This window comes from Aythya marila, assembly GCF_965140915.1.
Source record: "Aythya marila genome assembly, chromosome: 28".
Taxonomy (NCBI): Eukaryota; Metazoa; Chordata; class Aves; order Anseriformes; family Anatidae; genus Aythya; species Aythya marila.
Window position 1 is genome coordinate 2275780 of NC_139069.1, and position 19033 is coordinate 2294812.

At 51.1% G+C, this 19033-nt stretch overlaps 3 protein-coding genes across 3 annotated transcripts in view; 2 read left to right on the plus strand and 1 right to left on the minus strand.

Moving 5' to 3' along the window:
- The window catches only part of LOC309888271 (olfactory receptor 14C36-like), a gene marked incomplete at both ends in the record, with an annotated part of 73212 nt that overhangs the window by 13389 nt on the left and 40790 nt on the right, over positions 1-19033 (plus strand). The gene's annotated exons all lie outside the window — the stretch shown is intronic.
- Positions 978-1742, plus strand: LOC309888149 (olfactory receptor 14C36-like; the record flags this gene model as incomplete). Its single annotated transcript, XM_082780390.1, has 1 exon — positions 978-1742. The coding sequence occupies one exon, from the start codon at positions 978-980 to the stop codon at positions 1740-1742; it is 765 nt and encodes a 254-aa protein (XP_082636516.1).
- Positions 3100-11013, minus strand: LOC309888150 (olfactory receptor 14C36-like; the record flags this gene model as incomplete). Its single annotated transcript, XM_082780391.1, has 2 exons — positions 3100-3126; positions 10066-11013. 2 exons carry the CDS (start codon positions 11011-11013, stop codon positions 3100-3102), a joined length of 975 nt encoding a protein of 324 aa, XP_082636517.1.

Here is a 19033-nt window from a genome sequence, read left to right on the forward strand (position 1 = left end):
GGATGAGGTCAGATGTGCCTCTGGATCTGCTGGGCCTGCAGGAAGCAATGGCTGTGAAGGAGGCTGGGAGGTCACTTCTGTCTCTGGAGCTGACGGACCTGCAGGAGGAATGTGGCACAGATAGGGATCGTAAACGGCAGAAGCATGCACTTGGAATTGAAGATGATGGTGAGGCACCTTCTGTTCTGGTCAGGTGATAGACCACAGGAAGGCTGATGGCATGGGAGGCATGCTTGAGGTATAGCTAGTGAGACCATAGAATCAGAGAATGGCTCCTGTTGGAAGGGACCTTAAAGGTCACCTAGCTCCAACCCCCTGGCCATAAGCAGGGATGCCCCCCATGAGATCAGGTTGCCCAGGGCATCATCTAACCTGCTCTTGATCAGCTCCAGGGATGGGACATCCCTAAGGTCTCTCAGCAACCTGTTTCAGTTCCTCACCTCCCTCTGAGTGAAGAGTTTCCTCGTAACCTCTAATCTAAATCTCCCCCCTTTTAGCTTAAAACCATTCACCCTTGTCCTATCATTATCTAATTGAGCAAAGAGTCACTCTCCATCTTTTTATAAGCTCCCTTTAAGTACTGAAAGGCCACAAAGAGGTCATCCCGGAGTCTTCTTTTCTCCAGGCTGAACAGCCCCAGCTCTCTCAGTCTTTCTTCATAGGAGACATGCTCCAACCCCTTGATCATCTTTGTGGCCCTCCTCTGGATTTGTTCTAACAAACCCACACCCTTCTAGTGCTGGGAGCCCCAGTTATGGATGCAGGACTCCAAGTGAGGCCTCCCAAGGGCAGAGTACATATATCAGAAAATGCCCAACATCAGCTCTGTGAGTGAGTTCTTGCTGCTGGCATTTACAGACACACGTGAGCTGAAGCTCCTGCACTTCGCGCTCTTCCTGGGCATCTACCTGGCTGCCCTCCTGGGCAACGGCCTCATCCTCAGCGCTGTAGCCTGCCACCACCGCCTCCACACCCCCATGTACTTCTTCCTCCTCAACCTCGCCCTCCTCGATGTGGGATCCATCTCCACCACTCTGCCCAAAGCCATGGCCAATGCCCTCTGGGACACCAGGGCCATCTCCTATCAAGGCTGTGCTGCTCAGTTCTTCTTTTTATTCTTCTTCTTTGGTTCAGAGTACTGTCTCCTCACCATCATGGCCTACGACCGCTACATTGCCATCTGCAAGCCCCTGCACTACGGGAGCCTCGTGGGCAGCAGAGCTTGTGCCCAGATGGCAGCAGCTGCCTGGGGCAGTGGCTTTCTCAATGCTGTCCTGCACACGGCCAACACATTTTCCCTGCCCTTTTGCCAAGGCAATGCTGTGGACCAGTTCTTCTGTGAGATCCCCCACATCCTCAAGCTCTCCTGCTCAGATGCCTACTTCAGGGAAGTCGGGGCACTTGCATTTAATGTTTCTTTAGGCTTTGGTTGTTTTATTTTCATTGTGGTGTCCTACGTGCAGATCTTCAGGGCAGTGCTGAGGATGCCCTCTGAGCAGGGCCAGCACAAAGCCTTTTCCACGTGCCTCCCTCACCTGTCTTTTGTCTCCCTGATGGTCAGCACTGGCATATTTTCCTACCTGAAGCCCCCCTCGATCTCCTCCCCATCCCATGACCTGGTGGTGGCTTTTCTGTACTCGGTGCTGCCTCCAGCCCTGAACCCCCTCATCTACAGCGTGAGAAACAAGGACCTAAAGTATGGAGTTAGGATACTTTTCTTATACATGCCTCTGAAGCATTAATAATTTGTATATAATATATAACCATAATTATGTGAAATTATTGTGATCCATATCATTTCTTTTTTATCATTATTTCACTAATGTTATTCTTAACATCCTGCTTGTTAATTAATTCATATACTTTGACCAAAACATCTAATCTACCTGTTGTACTAGTCTTCCAGTGTAAATAAAGACATTAAAGAAGCTATCAGAAATGAACTGATCTCAGTATCCCTCTCTTCCCATCATCTCTGGAGCTTGGAGTGTAGCCCCAGCACGCAGGAGAGGCTCAGGACCAAGAGCCCAGCTGCCACATGCAGGAGCAGCCCCGGTGGCCCTCGGGGCTGCCCCTCACTGCCCGCTGGGCTCTGCCTCTCTGCTGCCTTGGGGTCGGGGCTGCTGCTTTCCTGGAGCCCTGACCATGACCAGCAGCAGGACGTGGCCTTTTCCCTGCTGCTCTCTTTTGGTTTCCTCATTGTTCTCTTGTGCTCTTACATTTGGATAACCTCTTAGATCTCATGTACCTTGGTGACAGTCCTGTTCTCTCTGCAGTGGCATCCTTGTGACTGCAGGCAGCAGCAGGCAGTGTGCAACCCTGGGTCACAGCTGCCTCCCTGCTAGCACCACAGTAACAAGAGGGGCTGTTCAGGCCAAACCCAGAACCCTGGACACCTCTTCCAAATATGCTATCAGGAACACAGCCAAGGGGTTGCTCCCTTCTCTTCTCTATTCTGGAGATTAGTCATGGAGTGAGGGACACAGGCTGAAAGTCCCAGTGTGGTTCCTGAGGAATCAAGGGCAGGACCAAGAGCTTCAGTTATGGTAGAACTTGCCTAAGGAGATGACAACTGATCTTAAATTTATCTGCATGGGACTGCACCCCCTGCAGCGGGGCAGGCGGCAGATTGCAGCCTGGAGAGGAATCTGGAGCTGCCAGGAGATGTCAGGGGATCTGCAGGGACAATGTGCTCAGTGGGTAGTGATTAGAACCTCATAAAATGTGTGACCATGCAAAGAAGGGTCTGTTAAAGGGAAAGAGGAATCTGAGGAGTCCATGGGCTAAAGGAGGGCTCTGCAATGCCAGCAAAGGTGTTGAAGACCCAGCAGGCAAAGGCCCATAAGACTGCAAAGTAACTGAGGATAAGCATTTTGAAGTGCTGTGGGCCAGGTCTGGTGCAGCACTCGCCTGCTCTTTATGCCCTCAGAGACACCCCATGGCCCTGCCCAGCACTGCCCTGTGCTGCTGAGCCATCAGGGCAGATGCAAAGGGGCTCAGCAGCAGAGATCCCCATGGACGTAGGTCTGCTGCTCACCCTGAGCAGCATGGGCAGGGGGGAGACCCGTGGGGGTCCCAGGGCACCACAGCCCCTGGCTCTCACAGCAGCACCGCCAGCTTGCGGCCCTGTGGGGAGCACAGGGATGGAAGAAGCAACGGCTGTCCAGGCCAGCACGGACACACTGCCCTGGGTAAGGCTCTCTGGGAGCAGGGATGGCCCTGGGGAAGAGCAGGGCAGCATTGCTGGGCCTATATAAAAGGAGAAATGAGAAGGAGAAAGCTCTTTGTGCAGGCCCTTGCTCAGGGCAGGCTGCTCTGTGGCTGGGCCAGGCCTCTTGTGCTGGCCTGGGGAGCGGGGCTGCCCTGCGGGGCACAGGCACTGTGTGCTGGGGATCTGCCAGGCAAGAGAGCAGGGCTCCTGCAGCTTCATGGACCTCCATCTCTTGAGCTGGGGCTGGCCCTTGTGCGGGGGCTGCTGGCGAGGCCCAGAGCCGCCTTTTTGCCAGCAGTTGTGGTGCCTTGTGAGGGGCTGGGGCTGTGGTGGCCGTGCCCAAAGCCCTGCAGCAGCCTGCGGTGGGCACTGCCCTGGGGCCAGCTCAGCCTGGGCTGCTGGGCTGGGAAGAGGGCAGGGAGGAGGAGAGAGTTGGGCAGGTGCTGGGCTGGGCAGTGCCCGGCAGAGGGCAACAGCAGCGTCAGGGAGCGGTGGCAGCATGCAGGGGAGGGCTCCCAGCAGGGCTTGGTGCTGCAGAGCCAGGGCTGCGCCAAGGGAGCCCAGAGCTGCAGGGGCAGAGGAGAGGAGGCCGCTCTGGGCCCTTGTTGGCCTGGGCAGAGAAGGAAGGGGGCCCAGGGCATTCGTCCCTTCCCCGCAGCCTGCCAGGACCTGCAAGGCGCTCATGGAGTGTCCAGGGCCAGGCTGTACCCCATGGCCACGAGCCCTGCCTGCCCTCCTCCTGTTACACTGTGTGCACTGGCCGCAGCAGAGGGGACCACCAACCAGCCCCTGCATGGAGCTCTGCCACCCGCCTGACTCCGGCCCTCTCCAGAGCCCTCCTTACTGCTCTCTGATGCAAGCCAGCCCCTCCCCGTGCGTGCCCGCCAGCACATGTGCTGAGGGCAGGGTGACTGCTGCAGGGGCAGGGAGCTCAGCATGGCCCTTGCAGCCCCCTGCCCTGGGCCTGCCTCTGCCCTTGGGCTTGGCCCCGGCCTTGGCTCTGCTGGCAGGAGCGCTCTTGGCATGCGCTTCCTGGCCTCCCCTGGCCTGCGCACAGCTGCTGCCCACTCAGGCTGCTGCCACAAACGTGTCCTCACCAGCAGCACCACCCCTTGGGCTGCTTCTGCTGGCCTCCCCCACCCCCCTGCCTTGACTCCTTGTCTCTGCTGGGCCCCAGCTCCTGCACCAAAATGCATCCCTTGGCTGTCAGTGCCCTCTCCCCTACCATGGTGGGATGTGTTTCCAGTGGGTCATCTACCATGCACCATAATGAACACTATGAGCAGGACTAGAGGGGTCCTGCTTCCAGCCAGGGGGAGGCAGGGAGGAAAGGGACAATCAGGTTTACTGGACTGGGTATATTTAATGGCCTGACACATCACACCCACAAATGTATCAGGCTCTACTGGACACTGGTGCACAGAGTACCCTAATGCCATCAAGCTAGAAAGAGGTAGAACCCACCTGTATTTCTGGAGTGACAGGGGGATCCCAACAGTTAACTGTACTTGAGGCTGAAGTGAGTCTAACTGGGAAAGAATGGCAAAAACACCCCATTGGGACTGGCCCGGAGGCTATGTGCATCCATGGCACAGACTGCTTCAGGAGAGGGAACTTCAAAGTTCGAAGAGGGCACCACCGGTGGGGCTTTGGCAGAGCTGTCTTGGAGACGAAGGACATGAACCAGTTGTCTACCTTGCTTGGCCTTCCACAGAATCCTTCTGTTGGGGGTTTGCTGAGGGCTGAAGAACAGCAGGTGACAATGGCTACCATGGTGGTGCACCTGAGGCAGCATCGCGCTAACCGAGACTCCCTGATTGCCATCTAAGAGCTGAGTCATCGACTGGAGAGCCAAGGTGTAGATGTAGAGCTTGGGAGCGTGGTTTAGTGATGGCCTTGTCAGCACTAAGGTAAAGTTGCCTGACCTGGGTGACACGTCCCAGAGTAGTGTCAGGCACAATGCAATTCTTTTTGCATCTATAGCACAGGAAGTAGGACTTTGCCCTACTCTATTGACTGGGCAGCTCTTTTCACTCTACCCAATGTAGGTTTCTGTGTCTGGAAGGGGACAATTTCCCCAATGAGGCCAAGCTCATGGGTGCAGCTACAGCCAATAATGATATATTTTCTTTATTTTTCACCCTGAGTTTTCCACAGATGACCCAAGATAGTCCATGGATGTCCAGGTGTCTACTGAGATTCTGGCTGAATTTCTCAGGATCCAATGGTCATTTCAATCTTTATTTTATTTTATTTTATTTTATTTTATTTTATTTTATTTTATTTTATTTTATTTTATTTTATTTTATTTTATTTTATTTTATTTTATTTTATTTTATTTTATTTTATTTTATTTTATTTTATTTTATTTTATTTTGTTATTTATTTTCTGAAGGCGCCCCTGACTTATCTTATAAGGATTTCATATGCTGGGCTGGGCTGGAGTTACAGGGACGAAGACCATTGTTGGCAGTGGAGGTGTCAGACCAGGAGGCTCTGCTTTTCCTCCATATGGAGGTCTGCAAAGAAGTCAACCTGGATGAATAGCAATAGAAGAATGATTCTCAAAACTGAAATGCAGAAAAATTCAGCCTTTGAAATAAAAAAGTCTTTTTATTAGGTGTTCTTTGAAATCTTCTTCCTTAGCTACATCTTGCAAGCTCTGCAATTAGCTGCACAAGGGGTGAAGGCTTGAAGACAACTATGGAAGAGATGTTAGGAGTTTCTGCATTTTAATGAGTTCCATGGTGTATTGTGGTGCTCAGTCTATGAAGCTCAGGTACTGAGAGGAGAGTGATGTAACTGCTAGAGAAAGTAAAGTCAGAAGGAAAAGTTGAAGTGACTTAGAGTATTAATTGGCCCCACTGAGGGCTGTTACTATCAAAGCCTCCCCAGGGGCTAGTTAAGGCAGATAATTGGAGGCCATGATTGCAGACAGGCAAAGCACTGTGCTAAGAAAAGTCTTGGTTGGTTCTTGGCTACACACAGCCAAGCCTTGTGCCTGCTGCTGCCCAGTCATGGACTTAAGCAGAAGGGACAGGACAACCCATATGGGGGCCTTCTTTCTGTCTGGGTCCTCCTGGCTCTGGAGGTAGAGGGGATCCCCCAGTCAGCATGCCAAGCAGGAGCCTTCTGCTGGCCTAGCAGGGCCACTGCCAGATGTCAGCCCAAAAGTGCAGCTCCCAGGGAGAAGGCAAGGCTGACCTGACACCTCCAGACACAAGTGACCTCACAGTCCCTTTGTGTGACACGGTCCTGCTGCTGCCAAATCAAGTGCAGAGACAGAAGTGACCTCACAGTCCCAGCCACAGTCACATTGCTCCTGCTGGGGCAGGAGATCCTGAGGCAGAGCTGAGCTCATCACAGCATTCCCACCCATCTCCTCCTTGTGGCCCACAAGCTGGTCAGATCCATGGCCTCTCACATTCAGCTTTGACTGCCATGTGACTGCAGAGCAACCTCATGGTTCATACCCTGCCCCATGGGCCTAGCACCTTAAGTGCATGGGATAAGGGCCAAGCACCTTAAGTGCTTAAGAGTAGGGTTAGCAAAAGGGTTGGATGTGAAGAAGTTAATGCAAAGGAACCGTGACTTTGGGTGTTAGGCTTTCATGTATGAGATTAGGGACTAAGGCTCACCTTTCTGTGACAGAGATTAATCAAACGCATAGTGGAAGGGTTTGGTGTTCGGCTTGTGGTGTCAGGTCTGTGGTTAGGGTATGTACAAGTTCTTTGGTTTAGGATTTTATTTAGGTCTGCAAGAAATCTAGGGCTAAATAGAGTGTGTTCATCGTAGCGTTAAGGGCAGGGATCAGGGTGAAGAAGAGAGTAAGGGTGATGTAATGGGGCTGTGGACTAGTTTTGGCTTCAAGGGATCTGGTGGTCAAATATTAGAGCAGTGGATTCATGTCAGGGTGTGAAGTAGCATTAGCTCTATGGACTAACGTTACAGGTTAAAATAGGGCAAGGGCCTCACATGACTGCTTTAAATCTGCTTTATGGTAGGATCAACATTACCTGAACATTCTTACCTCTGCAAAATCATTAGTTTCTGCTGTCCACGTTCCTTTGCCCTCCCACAAATCTCACATCTCTGTTGTCCAGGCTTCTCCTGACTTCCCCATATCAGTCATCTTCTTAGGGGAAGTTTGGAGAACCAGCATGGAGAAGGAGAGAAATGTCTGTAGGAGCACCCTGCACAATGCGCCCATCAGTTCTGAGCCTAAAGGCACAGATCCCAGCCAGGAGTCAAGGGTTGAGCTGTCGGCTACTTCAGAAAGAAGTCAACTCCCAGACACTTAACAGCCATTCGCTTCCTACTGGGCTGACAGCTTCTGAGGCGTCTCTGCTCTCATAATACCAGACCTACAAAACACCCCCTTTTTGGGCCAGGACCTGCCCAGCTAGAAGTAAGCTGGTTTTCATTCTTCAAGCCTGCTGGGCTCCCAGCCTCTCTGACACTCAGGAGCCATTTCTGTGCCAGTCCTGTGAGGTGCTAGGGCAGGAGGGACCTTGCAGGCAATGTTCCAGCCCCATGCCTGTTGGCGGTCTCTCAGCTCCTTGTGCACAGTGGAGATCACGCTCATATCCAGAAGCCTGAAGCTGGCCTAGATGACACTCAGGGGAAGCTCCCTTGCAGCCCCAGCCCCAGCCCCAGCCCCAGCTGGCATTGCTTCTCTGAAGAGTGAGGAGGCTGTGGTGCCTGTGGCACGGGGGCACTCTGCAGGGCCATGCTGGGCAGGCTGGGAGGCAGACACAGCTAAGGGGGTCACTGCCATTGCCCCAGGGCTGCAAGGAATCACTCGCCAGGCTCCTTTGCTGGGGCTTTTGTGTGCCCTGGGGCTGCCGAGTTCTCCCCTGCCTGCTCACACCACACTAAGCACTTGAGCTCTACTCAGTCCACCTCGGACAGGCTCACACTCTGCGGGCTACATTCATTGCTGTCCCCTGGGCTCACAAATCCCCATCAAAGGAGTCTTGTGAGAGATCTGTTGCAGCCCTGGGGCAATGGCAGTGACATTTTCTTGTTTCTCACATCCTTCTCACAAGTCTTTCTCCTGGCCCTCCCCACTGCCCAGCACTGCCTCTCAGGTGGCACTCAGTGACCCTTCAGAAGGGCCTTTGGGCGTCCTCAATTGTCCTGGCGCTTATTAGCACCTTCCTGGCTCCTTCCCGAGCTTAGAGGGAGCCTTCTTGTGCATCAGGGGCACTGCACTGGTTCTGGCTTGGACAAAGTTACTGTCTGCAGACCACCCCCTGTGGTGCTGTGTTTCTGATACGTGACCAGAGCAGTGTTGGTCACCCATGGCTGTAGTCACTGTTCCTGAGCAGTGCTTGCACAGCATCAAGGCCTTCTCTGCTTCTCACTCTACCCTGGGAGTTAGTTAGCTGCAGGTGGGCAAGAGGCTGGGAGGGGAACCTGCTGTGACAGCTGACCCAGCCTGAGCAGTCTGAGCTGCCCATGCACTCCTCAGATTCACCTTGTTTGTTACCTGAAACAGCCTTGCATAGTCATTTTATGAGGTTCTAATCACTACCCACTGAGCACCCTGTCCCTGGAGATCCTCTGACATCTGGAAGCTCCAGATTCCTCTCCAGGCTGGCATCAGCCATCAGCCCCACTGCAGGGGGTGTGGTCTCATGCTGATGAGTCCAACACCAGTTGTCATCTGCTTGGACAAGTGCCCCCATAAAGGGAACTCTTAGTCCTGCCCTTGTTTCCCCACAAACCACCCTGGGACTTTCATCCTGTGTCCTTCACTCCCTGAAGATCCCCAGAAAACAGAAGAGCAGGGAGCAACCCCTTAGCTCTATTCCCGATAGCACATTTGAAAGAGGTGTCCAGGCTTGTGGGTTTGCCCTGAGCAAGACCCTCCTGTTACTGTGGTGCAAGCAGGGAGGCCAGCTGTGACCCAGGGCTGCACAGTGCCTGCTGCTGCCTGCAGCCAAAGGGATGCCACTGCACAGACAACAGGACTGTTGCCAAGGTACACGAGATCTGTTGGCTTATCCATATAAAAGAGCACAGGATAAAAATATGGAGACCAAAAGAGAGAAGCAGGGAAAAGGCCACGTCCTGCTGCTGGCCATGGCCATGGCTCCAGGGAAGCAGCAGCCCCGACCCCAAGGCAGCAGAGAGGCAGAGCCCAGCGAGCAGTGAGGGGCAGCCCCGAGGGCCACCGGGGCTGCTCCTGCATGTGGCAGCTGGGCTCTTGGCCCCGAGCCCCTCCTGCATGCTGGGGCTTCTCCCCCAGCTCTAGAGGGGATAGGAAGAGATTGCAGCTCAGACCAATGAATTTCTTCTGGATTCTTTATTGTGTTTATCTACACAGGAAGCCTGGTTCTATAGGTAAATCTTTATTAAGTAGGAGGCTAAGATTAATATTATTTATATCTGAAAAAAAAAGCTAGTGAAAATAAAAACACAGACAAATAAAAAAAAAAAAAAAGCACCTTAAAGTATTCTGAAAAATAGGTATTTCTATTTTATAAGCTTATTGTTATAGGTAAAAAAGCTGAAGAATATGTATTCAAGCAGTATCCTCACTGTATCCCTTAGTTCCAGGTTCTTCATATTTTAGATGAGTGGGTTCACTGCTGGAGGCACTGACGATGGGAAGAGACTGCAGTAGAGACTAATGAAATAGTCCCAGTTTCTTTATTGTCTTTATTTAAACAAGAATATTGATTGTAAAGGTATTTGAAATTATTGACTTCATAATAATAATAATAAAATAATAATTAGGAGGCTTAGAATAACATTAAATCAAAGCAACCAATTATAGGAAATAATAATAAAGAAAATTACTTTCAAGAATTTGCACTAAGAGTGTTTGTTTGCAGAAATCCTATTACCATTTTACGCACATTATTAATGCTGAAGGAAGAGGTATAAAATAGTTTCCTCGCTGCATGTTTGAGCTCCTGGTTCCTCATGCTGTAAATGAGGGGATTCACTGCTGGAGGCAACACTGAGTATAGAACAGTCATCACCAGGTCCAGGGATGGGGAAGAGATGGAGGGGGGCTTCAGGTAGGCAAATATGGCAGTGCTGACAAACAGGGAGACCACGGCAAGGTGAGGGAGGCACGTGGAAAAGGCCTTGTGCTTGCCCTGCTCAGAGGGCATCCTCAGCACTGCACTGAAGATCTGCACATACGAGAAAACAATGAAAACAAAACAACCAATGACTAAAGAAATACTAAACAAAAGTGCCCCGACTTCCCTGAGGTAGGCATCTGAGCAGGAGAGCTTGATGATCTGGGGAATTTGACAAAAGAATTGGTCAACAGAGTTGCCTTGGCAGAGGGGCAGGGAAAATGTGTTGGCCGTGTGCAGGACAGCATTGAGAAAGCCACTGCCCCAGGCAGCTGCTGCCATCTGGGCACAAGCTCTGCTGCCCAGGAGGCTCCCATAATGCAGGGGCTTGCAGATGGCAACATAGCGGTCATAGGCCATGACGGTGAGAAGGGAAAACTCTGAGCCAAAGAAGAAGACAAAAAAGAGAACTTGAGCAGCACATCCTTGATAGGAGATGGCCCTGGTGTCCCAGAGGGCATTGGCCATGGCTTTGGGCAGAGTGGTGGAGATGCAGCCCAGGTCAAGGAGGGCGAGGTTGAGCAGGAAGAAGTACATGGCAGTGTGGAGGTGGTGGTGGCAGGCTATGGCACTGAGGATGAGGCCGTTGCCCAGGAGGGCAGCCAGGTAGATGCCCAGGAAGAGCACGAAGTGCAGGAGCTGCAGCTCACGCGTGTCTGCGAATGCCAGCAGGAGGAACTCACTCACTGAGCTGATGTTGGGCATTTGTTGACATTGAACACAGTTGTCTGTTGAAGAGGAGAAGGCAGAACAATGTTAGTTCACACTTCTCTGAGGGAGACTTATTGCAAGTCTTAGAGCACCCTCCAGCCTGAGCATCTCTCTTTTCAGAAGAACCTTTCTGCAGCTCTCTTACTTGAGCTCCAGCTGGTGCTGGCTGAGAGTGCACTGGGAGCAGGGGCTGCTGTAGACTGCAGAGGAGTCCTTGCTGCTGTAGAAAAGAAAGAAATCAGGAACTTGGGGGAAGCTCAAGTTCTGTTCACTGGTCAGATCAATGAGCTTTTCAGTGTTATTTCAAACAACTCCTCTGAATGCAGTTACACAGGCCACTGCCCACAAGTCGTGTTCTAATCTGCCCTGTGTTTCCTGTCTTTGAGCCACAGGACCATCCAACTCAGGTGTTTCCCTGAGAAGAAACTGTAGAGAACTGAGAGCAGAGAAGCCCCAGTCCAAGTGCAGCTGGACAGAAACCTCACCTGAGGTGAAGTTCTCACACAGACAGAGCTTGGAAGCATCCCTGTCTGAGCTCTACCTCCTCTTCTACCCCCATCTGTCCCACAGCCCATGGGCTGCAGGGGAAGAGGAGGCCAGGGAGGGGCTGCTCCAGGGGAAGGTGTCTGCACTGCAGGGCATGGCCACGAGGTGCCCGAATCCCCCCTGCCACGGCGTTTCTGCCAACAGCTCCTTCTGGCCACCTGCCCCTCTCTCTGCTGCCTGCAGCTGTCCCTGCCAGGAGCTGCTGCTCTGCACACTCCTCTTCGTTCCCCCTACCGATGTGCACAGACCCCATCTCACTCGGCTGTGCTCAGCGCTGCCCTGCAGCACCCTGCCACCAACAGGGCCCTGCCAAGGGGCACCTCCATGGCTGCAGGAGCTACGGGGCAGCTGACAGAGAGCCCGGCATGGCCAGCCAGGGCAGGGTGTTCTGGGCTGACCAGGGGCACCTGCCTTAGGGCACTCCAAGGAGCTTCTGCCAGACTTCCTGACCTCACACTGCAACCCAGCAGGACTCTCAAAGCCTACTGCATTGCCCACTGCCCTCCCAGAAACAAGACCCAGCACGAGACCCACCCAGGATCTGCAGTTGCATGGCCCTGCAGCCAGACACTTACCTTGTCAAGGGCTGTGCAGGTTTCTCCTGCAGGCAGCTCTCAGCATCCTCCCACTGCCAACTGCCTCCAAGCCCTGTCTCCTTCTCTCCTCTCTGTGTGCCAGCTGCGGTCAGAGCCCCCAGCCCTGCTGCGCTGTGCAGAGGAGCTGCTCCTGGGCACAGCTGTCTCTCTGCACCAGGGCCCTCCTGCCATGAGGTCTCTCTGTCCCACGAGCCCGGCCCAGCTCAGCAGCACAGCACCAGCCCAAGGCACTGCAATCACCCCTCTGGGGGCTTTGCTGATGAGCCCACGAACCTCAGGCACTCAGAGACAACTGAAGACATCTCTCCAGAAGTCCAAGTCCCAGGCAAGTTTCCTGCAGTGTCCCCCTGAGGGCCAGCACTCACACAGCCTCCCTTGGAGCTCGTTAGAGCAGAACCCTGGAGGCAGTGAGGACAAGGAGACAAAGGCAGTGTGAAGGTGACACTGAGGTGTAGGAAACCTGGATGGTGTCAGCAAGCACAAGGGCCAGGCCTTGTCACATGGCACACAGGAAGGGAGATTCTTTCCTTTACAGGTTGCTCAGGGCTCTTTGTTGGGCAGTAGGAGATGGGGATGTGCATGGCCAAGTGCAGGAAGAATGGTATGACCCCTGCCTGCTTCATGGTTGGGGGCGAGGAGGCAATGAGGCCCTGGTGCTTTAGAAATAAGCTGTCTTCTCATGGGCCTCAGTGGCAAAGACAACAGCCATAGGCATGGACACAAAGACCTGGGTCCTGTTGGGACTTTGAGCCTTGCCACAGCCATTACTCTTCTCCTCACCAGGCTGTCTGAGGGACTCCTGGACTTCCAAATCTTCCACTGCCAGATGCAGACCCTTCTGTGGGTAGGGTCACGTTCGATCTGAGGTGAGTCTGATAACTCAGATCTTCTTGGTGGCCATGCTCCTCATAAGGCAGCTCTGTAGGAAGCTGCCCTGGTTCCTGGTGAGCAGGCACCACTGCTTGTATGACATCCCTCATGGTGCCCAGGCCCTCCTCCTCCTGGGCACTGCTCACTCAGCAGAGTCCCAGTCTGCCTCCATGTATGGGGTTCCTCTTCCTCTGGTGCAGGATTGGGCTCTTCTCCGTGTAAATGTCAGGAGGTTTGTGTAGGCAAAATCCCGCAGTTTCTCAAGGTTCCCCTGCACAGAAGCTCCATTCTGTCAGCTGTTAATGTCTGCAGGCAGACGGCTCACCGTGATTGTGCTGTTTCTCACAAGATAACAGTAGCAGGAGTTTGCAGGACAGTTTGGATTATACAGCAGGAACTAGTTGAATGGAATTACAGCACAGAATCAGTGAAGGGTGGGGGATAGAAGGCTGCCAGATTCCACTTTTCTGTTCTTCCTTCTCATGCATACTGTTACTTTATCTGGAACTGTGTCCTATATACAAAATACAACACTGTATCATCTAATAAGAAGGAAATTAAGTCTATCCCAGACAACACATGGACAATATCCACCCTATATTCCATACCATCTGCACCATGCTCAGCTCCAGTACTTTCCAATTAATCACCACCACCTTTTCTCAGATGATACACACACAGATATATCATGCCCTTAGTCTGTGAGTGTCCTGGAGTTGGCTAGGATCCAGATAATTTTCCTCCTAGTAGCTGGTATGAAGCTGTGTTTTGGATTTAGCATGAGTACTCAGTACTAAGGCCAGTCCTCTTTAATATCTTTATCAATGATCTGGATGAGGGGATCGAGTGCACCCTCACTAAATTTGCAGATGACACCAGGGTAGGTGCGTGTGTCAATCTGCTCGAGAGTAGGAAAGCTCTGCAGGAGGATCTGGATAGGCTGGACCAATGGGCTGAGGCCAACTGTATGAAGTTCAACAAGGCCAAGTGCCGGGTCCTGCACCTGGGGCACAATAACCCCAAGCAGAGCTACAGGCTGCGAGAGGAATGGTTGGAGAGCTGCTAGGCAGAGAAGGACCTGGGAGTGATGGTTGATAGTCGGCTGAATATGGGCCAGCAGTGTGCTCAGGTGGCTAAGAAGGCCAACGGCATCCTGGCTTGTATTAGAAACAGTGTGGCCAGCAGAGCTAGGGAAGTGATTGTCCCCCTGTACTCGTCTCTGGTGAGGCCGCACCTCGAGTACTGTGTTCAGTTTTGGGCCCCTCGCAACAAGAATGACATCGAGGTGCTCCAGCAAGTCCAGAGAAAACACAAAGCTGGTGAGGGGTCTGGAGTCCTACAAGTTGCGGCTGAGGGAGCTGGGCTTGTTCAGTCTGGAGAAAAGGAGGCTCAGGGGTGTCCATTTTGCTCTCTACAGGTACCTCAAAGGAGGCTGTAGTGAGGTGGGGGTTGGTCTATTCTCCTACGTGCCTGGTGACAGAATGAGGGGGAACAGGCTAGATTTGCACCAGGGGTGGTTTTGGTTGGATATTAGGAAGAATTTCTTTACTGAGAGGGTTGTGAGGCATTGGAATGGGCTGCCCAGGGAAGTGGTGGAGTCACCATCCCTGGAGATCTTTAAAAGATATTTAGATGTTGAACTTAGTGATATAGTTTAGTGGAGGACTTGTTAGTGTTAGGTCAGAGGTTGGACTCGATGATCTTGAGGTCTCTTCCAACCTAGACAATTCTATGATTCTGTGATTCTGTGGGAAGAAGAGCTTGGCCAGCAGCAACTTATGATTTCATAGAAGGAAGAGGGTTTACGTAGTGTGGATGCTGCAGTAACACTGACTTAAAAAAGTCACATATGTCCCTTTCCTTACTTGAAACAGTAATTTCAATCCCTAAACCTAAATGCTACTACAGTACTCTGAAAGGAATCTTTTTTTTAATTATTATTAATTTTTTCTCTTACTAAACCCAATGCCTTCCCTTAACACTAACATTAAAATGCTCTATTTAACCCTAGATTCCTTGGCAGACCTAAAACCACAGACCTTGTCTATGTCTTAACCAAAGACCTGACACCACTAGCAGGATAACACATACTCCCATTAAAACTTTGCTTATTCTCTGACCCAGAAAGAGAAAAACAGGTACCTAGGGGGTGAGAGAAAGTTCAGCTCTGCCTCAGGATCTCCTGCCCCAGCAGGAGCAATGTGACTGTGGCAGGGACTGTGAGGTCACTTCTGTCTCTGCACTTGATATGGCAGCAGCAGGAATGTGTCACGCAAAGGGACTGTGAGGTCACTTGTGTCTGGAGGTGTCAGGTCAGCCTTGCCTTCTCCCTGGGAGATGCACTTTTGGGCTGACATCTGGCAGTGGCCCTGCTAGGCCAGCACAAGGCACCTGCTTGGCATGCTGACTGGGGGATCCCCTCTGCCTCCAGACCCAGGAGGACCCAGGCAGAAAGAAGGCCCCCAGATGGGTTGTCCTATCCCTTCTGCTTGAGTCCATGACTGGGCAGCAGGAGGCACAAGGCTTGGCTGTGTCTCCACCAGAAGCTGCAAGGCCAGCAGCAGGCTCCTGGCTTGGAAGCTGCTGCTGAGGTGACTTGTGTCTGGTTGGCTGAGAGGCCTCAAGGAACCTGCTGGGTTGGAATGCCTACTTCAGGAGTGGTTTCCACCCTGATGGAGCTTCCTTTGGTAGTAGGAAAGAGCAGGAGAGAAAAAAATGCCACAAAGTGTGCATTGGAATGTTGGCACTGGCCATGAGGAGGAAGAAATGTCCAGGGGAACAACTGGTCTTGCTGCTATAGACTGAGGCAAAGAAGGCATTAAGTGTCTAAGCCTTTAACTCATCCCTTTTAACCAGGTTTTCCCCCCAGAACCCAATAAAGGATTATGATTCTCCCTAATCCTCCTTCATTTAAAGTAGTAATATTATTTTTTTATTTATTTTATTGTCTTTGACAATAATAGATGGATTGAGGTCCAGCTGGGCTTTGGCCCTTCTAATTTTGACCTGCACAGCCCCATAACATTCAGGACATGATTACAGATGTTAAGAATGTTTTAACAATTTGTATCCATATAGAACAGTCCTGTCTGCCTCTGGGCCCTGCACTGGTAATTTAATTCTTGAACCACAGATGCAGTGTGTCCCAGTCTCCTCCTCATTCTAGTCAATTTATCAAGTCTTCAGAAAATACTCCTTAAATTTATGAACCTGTTTGCTTTTGTTATTCTGGACTTCTATTTCTAACAGTTACAGCTTTTTTTTTCCTGTCTTCTTCGAGATTAACTTAACACTGCTATAGATGTGTCTGTGAATGGCTGGGGAAGAATGTTTTAATTACTGGTGAAGTGTCAATAAGAAAGCTATTTGTGTTTGTATGAAGTCTTTGATGTCTGGGGGTTTCAGAACAACTGATAACAACTGGTGACTGTTATGGGATACTATGTAGGCCTCTGATATCTGGCCAGGTGGCCAAGAGATTAAGAAGAAGAAAAAAAGAAGCTGAAGGACGGCTAGGAGAAAAGACCTGTAGGGGATGCTGTATAAACTTGACACAGTGCCAAGGAAGTACAAAGGGGAAGGACGAGAAAAAAAACTTGGAGAGGAAGACTACGAGCCTTCAGCATGAAAGACCCCTAGAGAACCCAAGAGGGACCACCGGAGACTGATGCGCATGCTCCAGTAGGAGGGACTGGACCCCGGAAGCTAATTGTAATAACCTATTTTTTTAGAAGTAGTAATGAATATGTATTAGTCTAGGAGCATAAAAATCAGCTGCTTGATGTGGCTGGTGTGCGTCCTGGTGGAGCAGAGACTCTCAGTGCACCCAGCGCTGTTTGCTTACCTCTATTCTTTTAATAAATCCTATTTTTTTTATTTAATCCTACTTTGAAAAATGAGCCATTTCTAACATCCCGATGAAGGTCTCTAAAGAAGTCACCCTGGATGAATAGCAATAGGAGAATGAGGCTCAAAACTGAAATGCAGTAAAATTCAGCCTTTGAAAACTGAAAATATTTTTATTGGTTGCTCTTTGAAATCTTCTTCCTTAATTACATCTTGCAAGCTCTTCACAAGGCGTGAAGGCTTGAAGACAACTATCAAAGAGATGTTAGGAGTTTCTTCATTTTAATGAGTTCCATGGTGTATTTAGGTGCTCAGTCTATGAAGCTCAGGTACTGAGAGGTGAATGATGCAACTGCTAGAAAAAATAGTCAGAAGGAAAAGCTGAAGTGACTTGAAGTATTAATGGGCCCCACTGAGGGCTGTTACTAACAAAGCCTCCAGGGCCTTGCTAGGGCAGATAATTGGAGGCCATGGTTACAGACAGGCAAAGCACTGTGCTGAGAAAAATCTTGGTTGGTTTTTGTGAAGAAGAGCAAATGCCTGACTCCTAGAACTGTGAGAGGAGATCCTGCACCCCCACATCTGGCTCAAGGCTTTTCCTGGGGTTCTGTGGGATATGGTGGGCTGTGTGATGCCATGAGAAGAACAGTGGTATGACACCTCTGAGCTGCTGCACAGGGTTGCAAGGAATCAATGAGGCCTCATCACAATGAATAAAATATATTTCCTCATAAACTCTAGCCAAGAGGACAGAAATTTCAGGGCTGTTGGGCCTGCCATTTCTACCAGCACCCTCTGCCTTCCCCTCTACAGGCTTTCCTATCATGTGCCATAGTCTGACCTATTTCCGTGAAGTCTGGAGACATCCATCTCTGTTCACCACCTTGCTTTCATCCCTTGCTTTCACCCATGTCTCGTCAGCCCTCACCAGATGTTCCTTGAAACACAAAGCCAGGGTCTGATCAGAGGGTGACCTCTGGCACCACAGCATGACCCTTTGAGGGACATTTCTTCCTCCTTGTGGCCAATGCTTAACTTCCAAGGTGCACTGTGTGGAAGTTTTTTCTTCTGCTCTTTCCTACAGCCAAAGGAAGCTCCATCATGTTGGAAACCACTCCTGAAGTAGGCATCCCAACCAAGCAGGCTCCTTGCGGCCTCTCAGCCAACCAGACACAAGTCACCTCAGCAGCAGCTTCCAAGCCAGGGGCCTGCTGCTGGCCTTGCAGCTTCTTGTGGAGACACAGCCAAGCCTTGTGCCTGCTGCTGCCCACTCATGGACTCAAGCAGAAGGGACAGGACAACCCATGTTGGGGCCTTCTTTCTGCCTGGGTCCTCCTGGCTCTGGAGGCAGAGGGGATCCCCCAGTCAGCATGCCAAGCAGGTGCCTTCTGCAGGCCTAGCAGGGCCACTGCCAGATGTCAGCCCAAAAGTGCAGCTCCCAGGGAGAAGTCAAGGGTGATCTGCCACCTCCAGACAGAAGTGACCTCCCAGTCCCTTTCTGTGACACGTTCCTGTTGCTGCCCTATCAATGCAGAGGCAGAAATGACCTCACAGTCACTGCCACAGTCACATTGCTCCTGCTGGGGCAGGAGATGTTGAGGCAGAGCTGAGCTCCTCAGAGCATTCCCACCCATCTCCTCCTTGTGACCCACAAGCTGATCAGATCCATGGCCACTCACATTTATTTGGAGTTAGGGTTTTGTTTAGGTCACTTAAGCAGTTTTCCAGTGTTAACTAGACCATTTTAATGCTAGTATTAAGGGCAGAGATCAGAGTTATTAAGAGAGTAAGAGCTAGGGGAAGCGGCTATGGGCTGAGTTTTGTCTTCTAGGGATACGTTGAGGTCACTCATTAGAGTAGTGGATTCCTGTCAGGGTGCTGAGTAGCATTTAGGTTTAAGAAAGAAGTTTACAGGTTAAAGCTGGGGAATAGCCTTGTATGACTATTTTAAGTCAGAGTTACAGCTGCATCAGCATAACCTGGACCCTCTTACCTCTACAAAATCCTTAATTTTAGCTGGCCAAGCCCCTATTCCCTCCTCTCAGTCTCACATTTCTCCTGGCCAGGCTTCTCCTGATTTCCCCATATCAATTATCTTTTTAGGGGCATGCTTATGATGCCTTTCATGATCTTAGACTATCTGTCAGTGCTCTGTT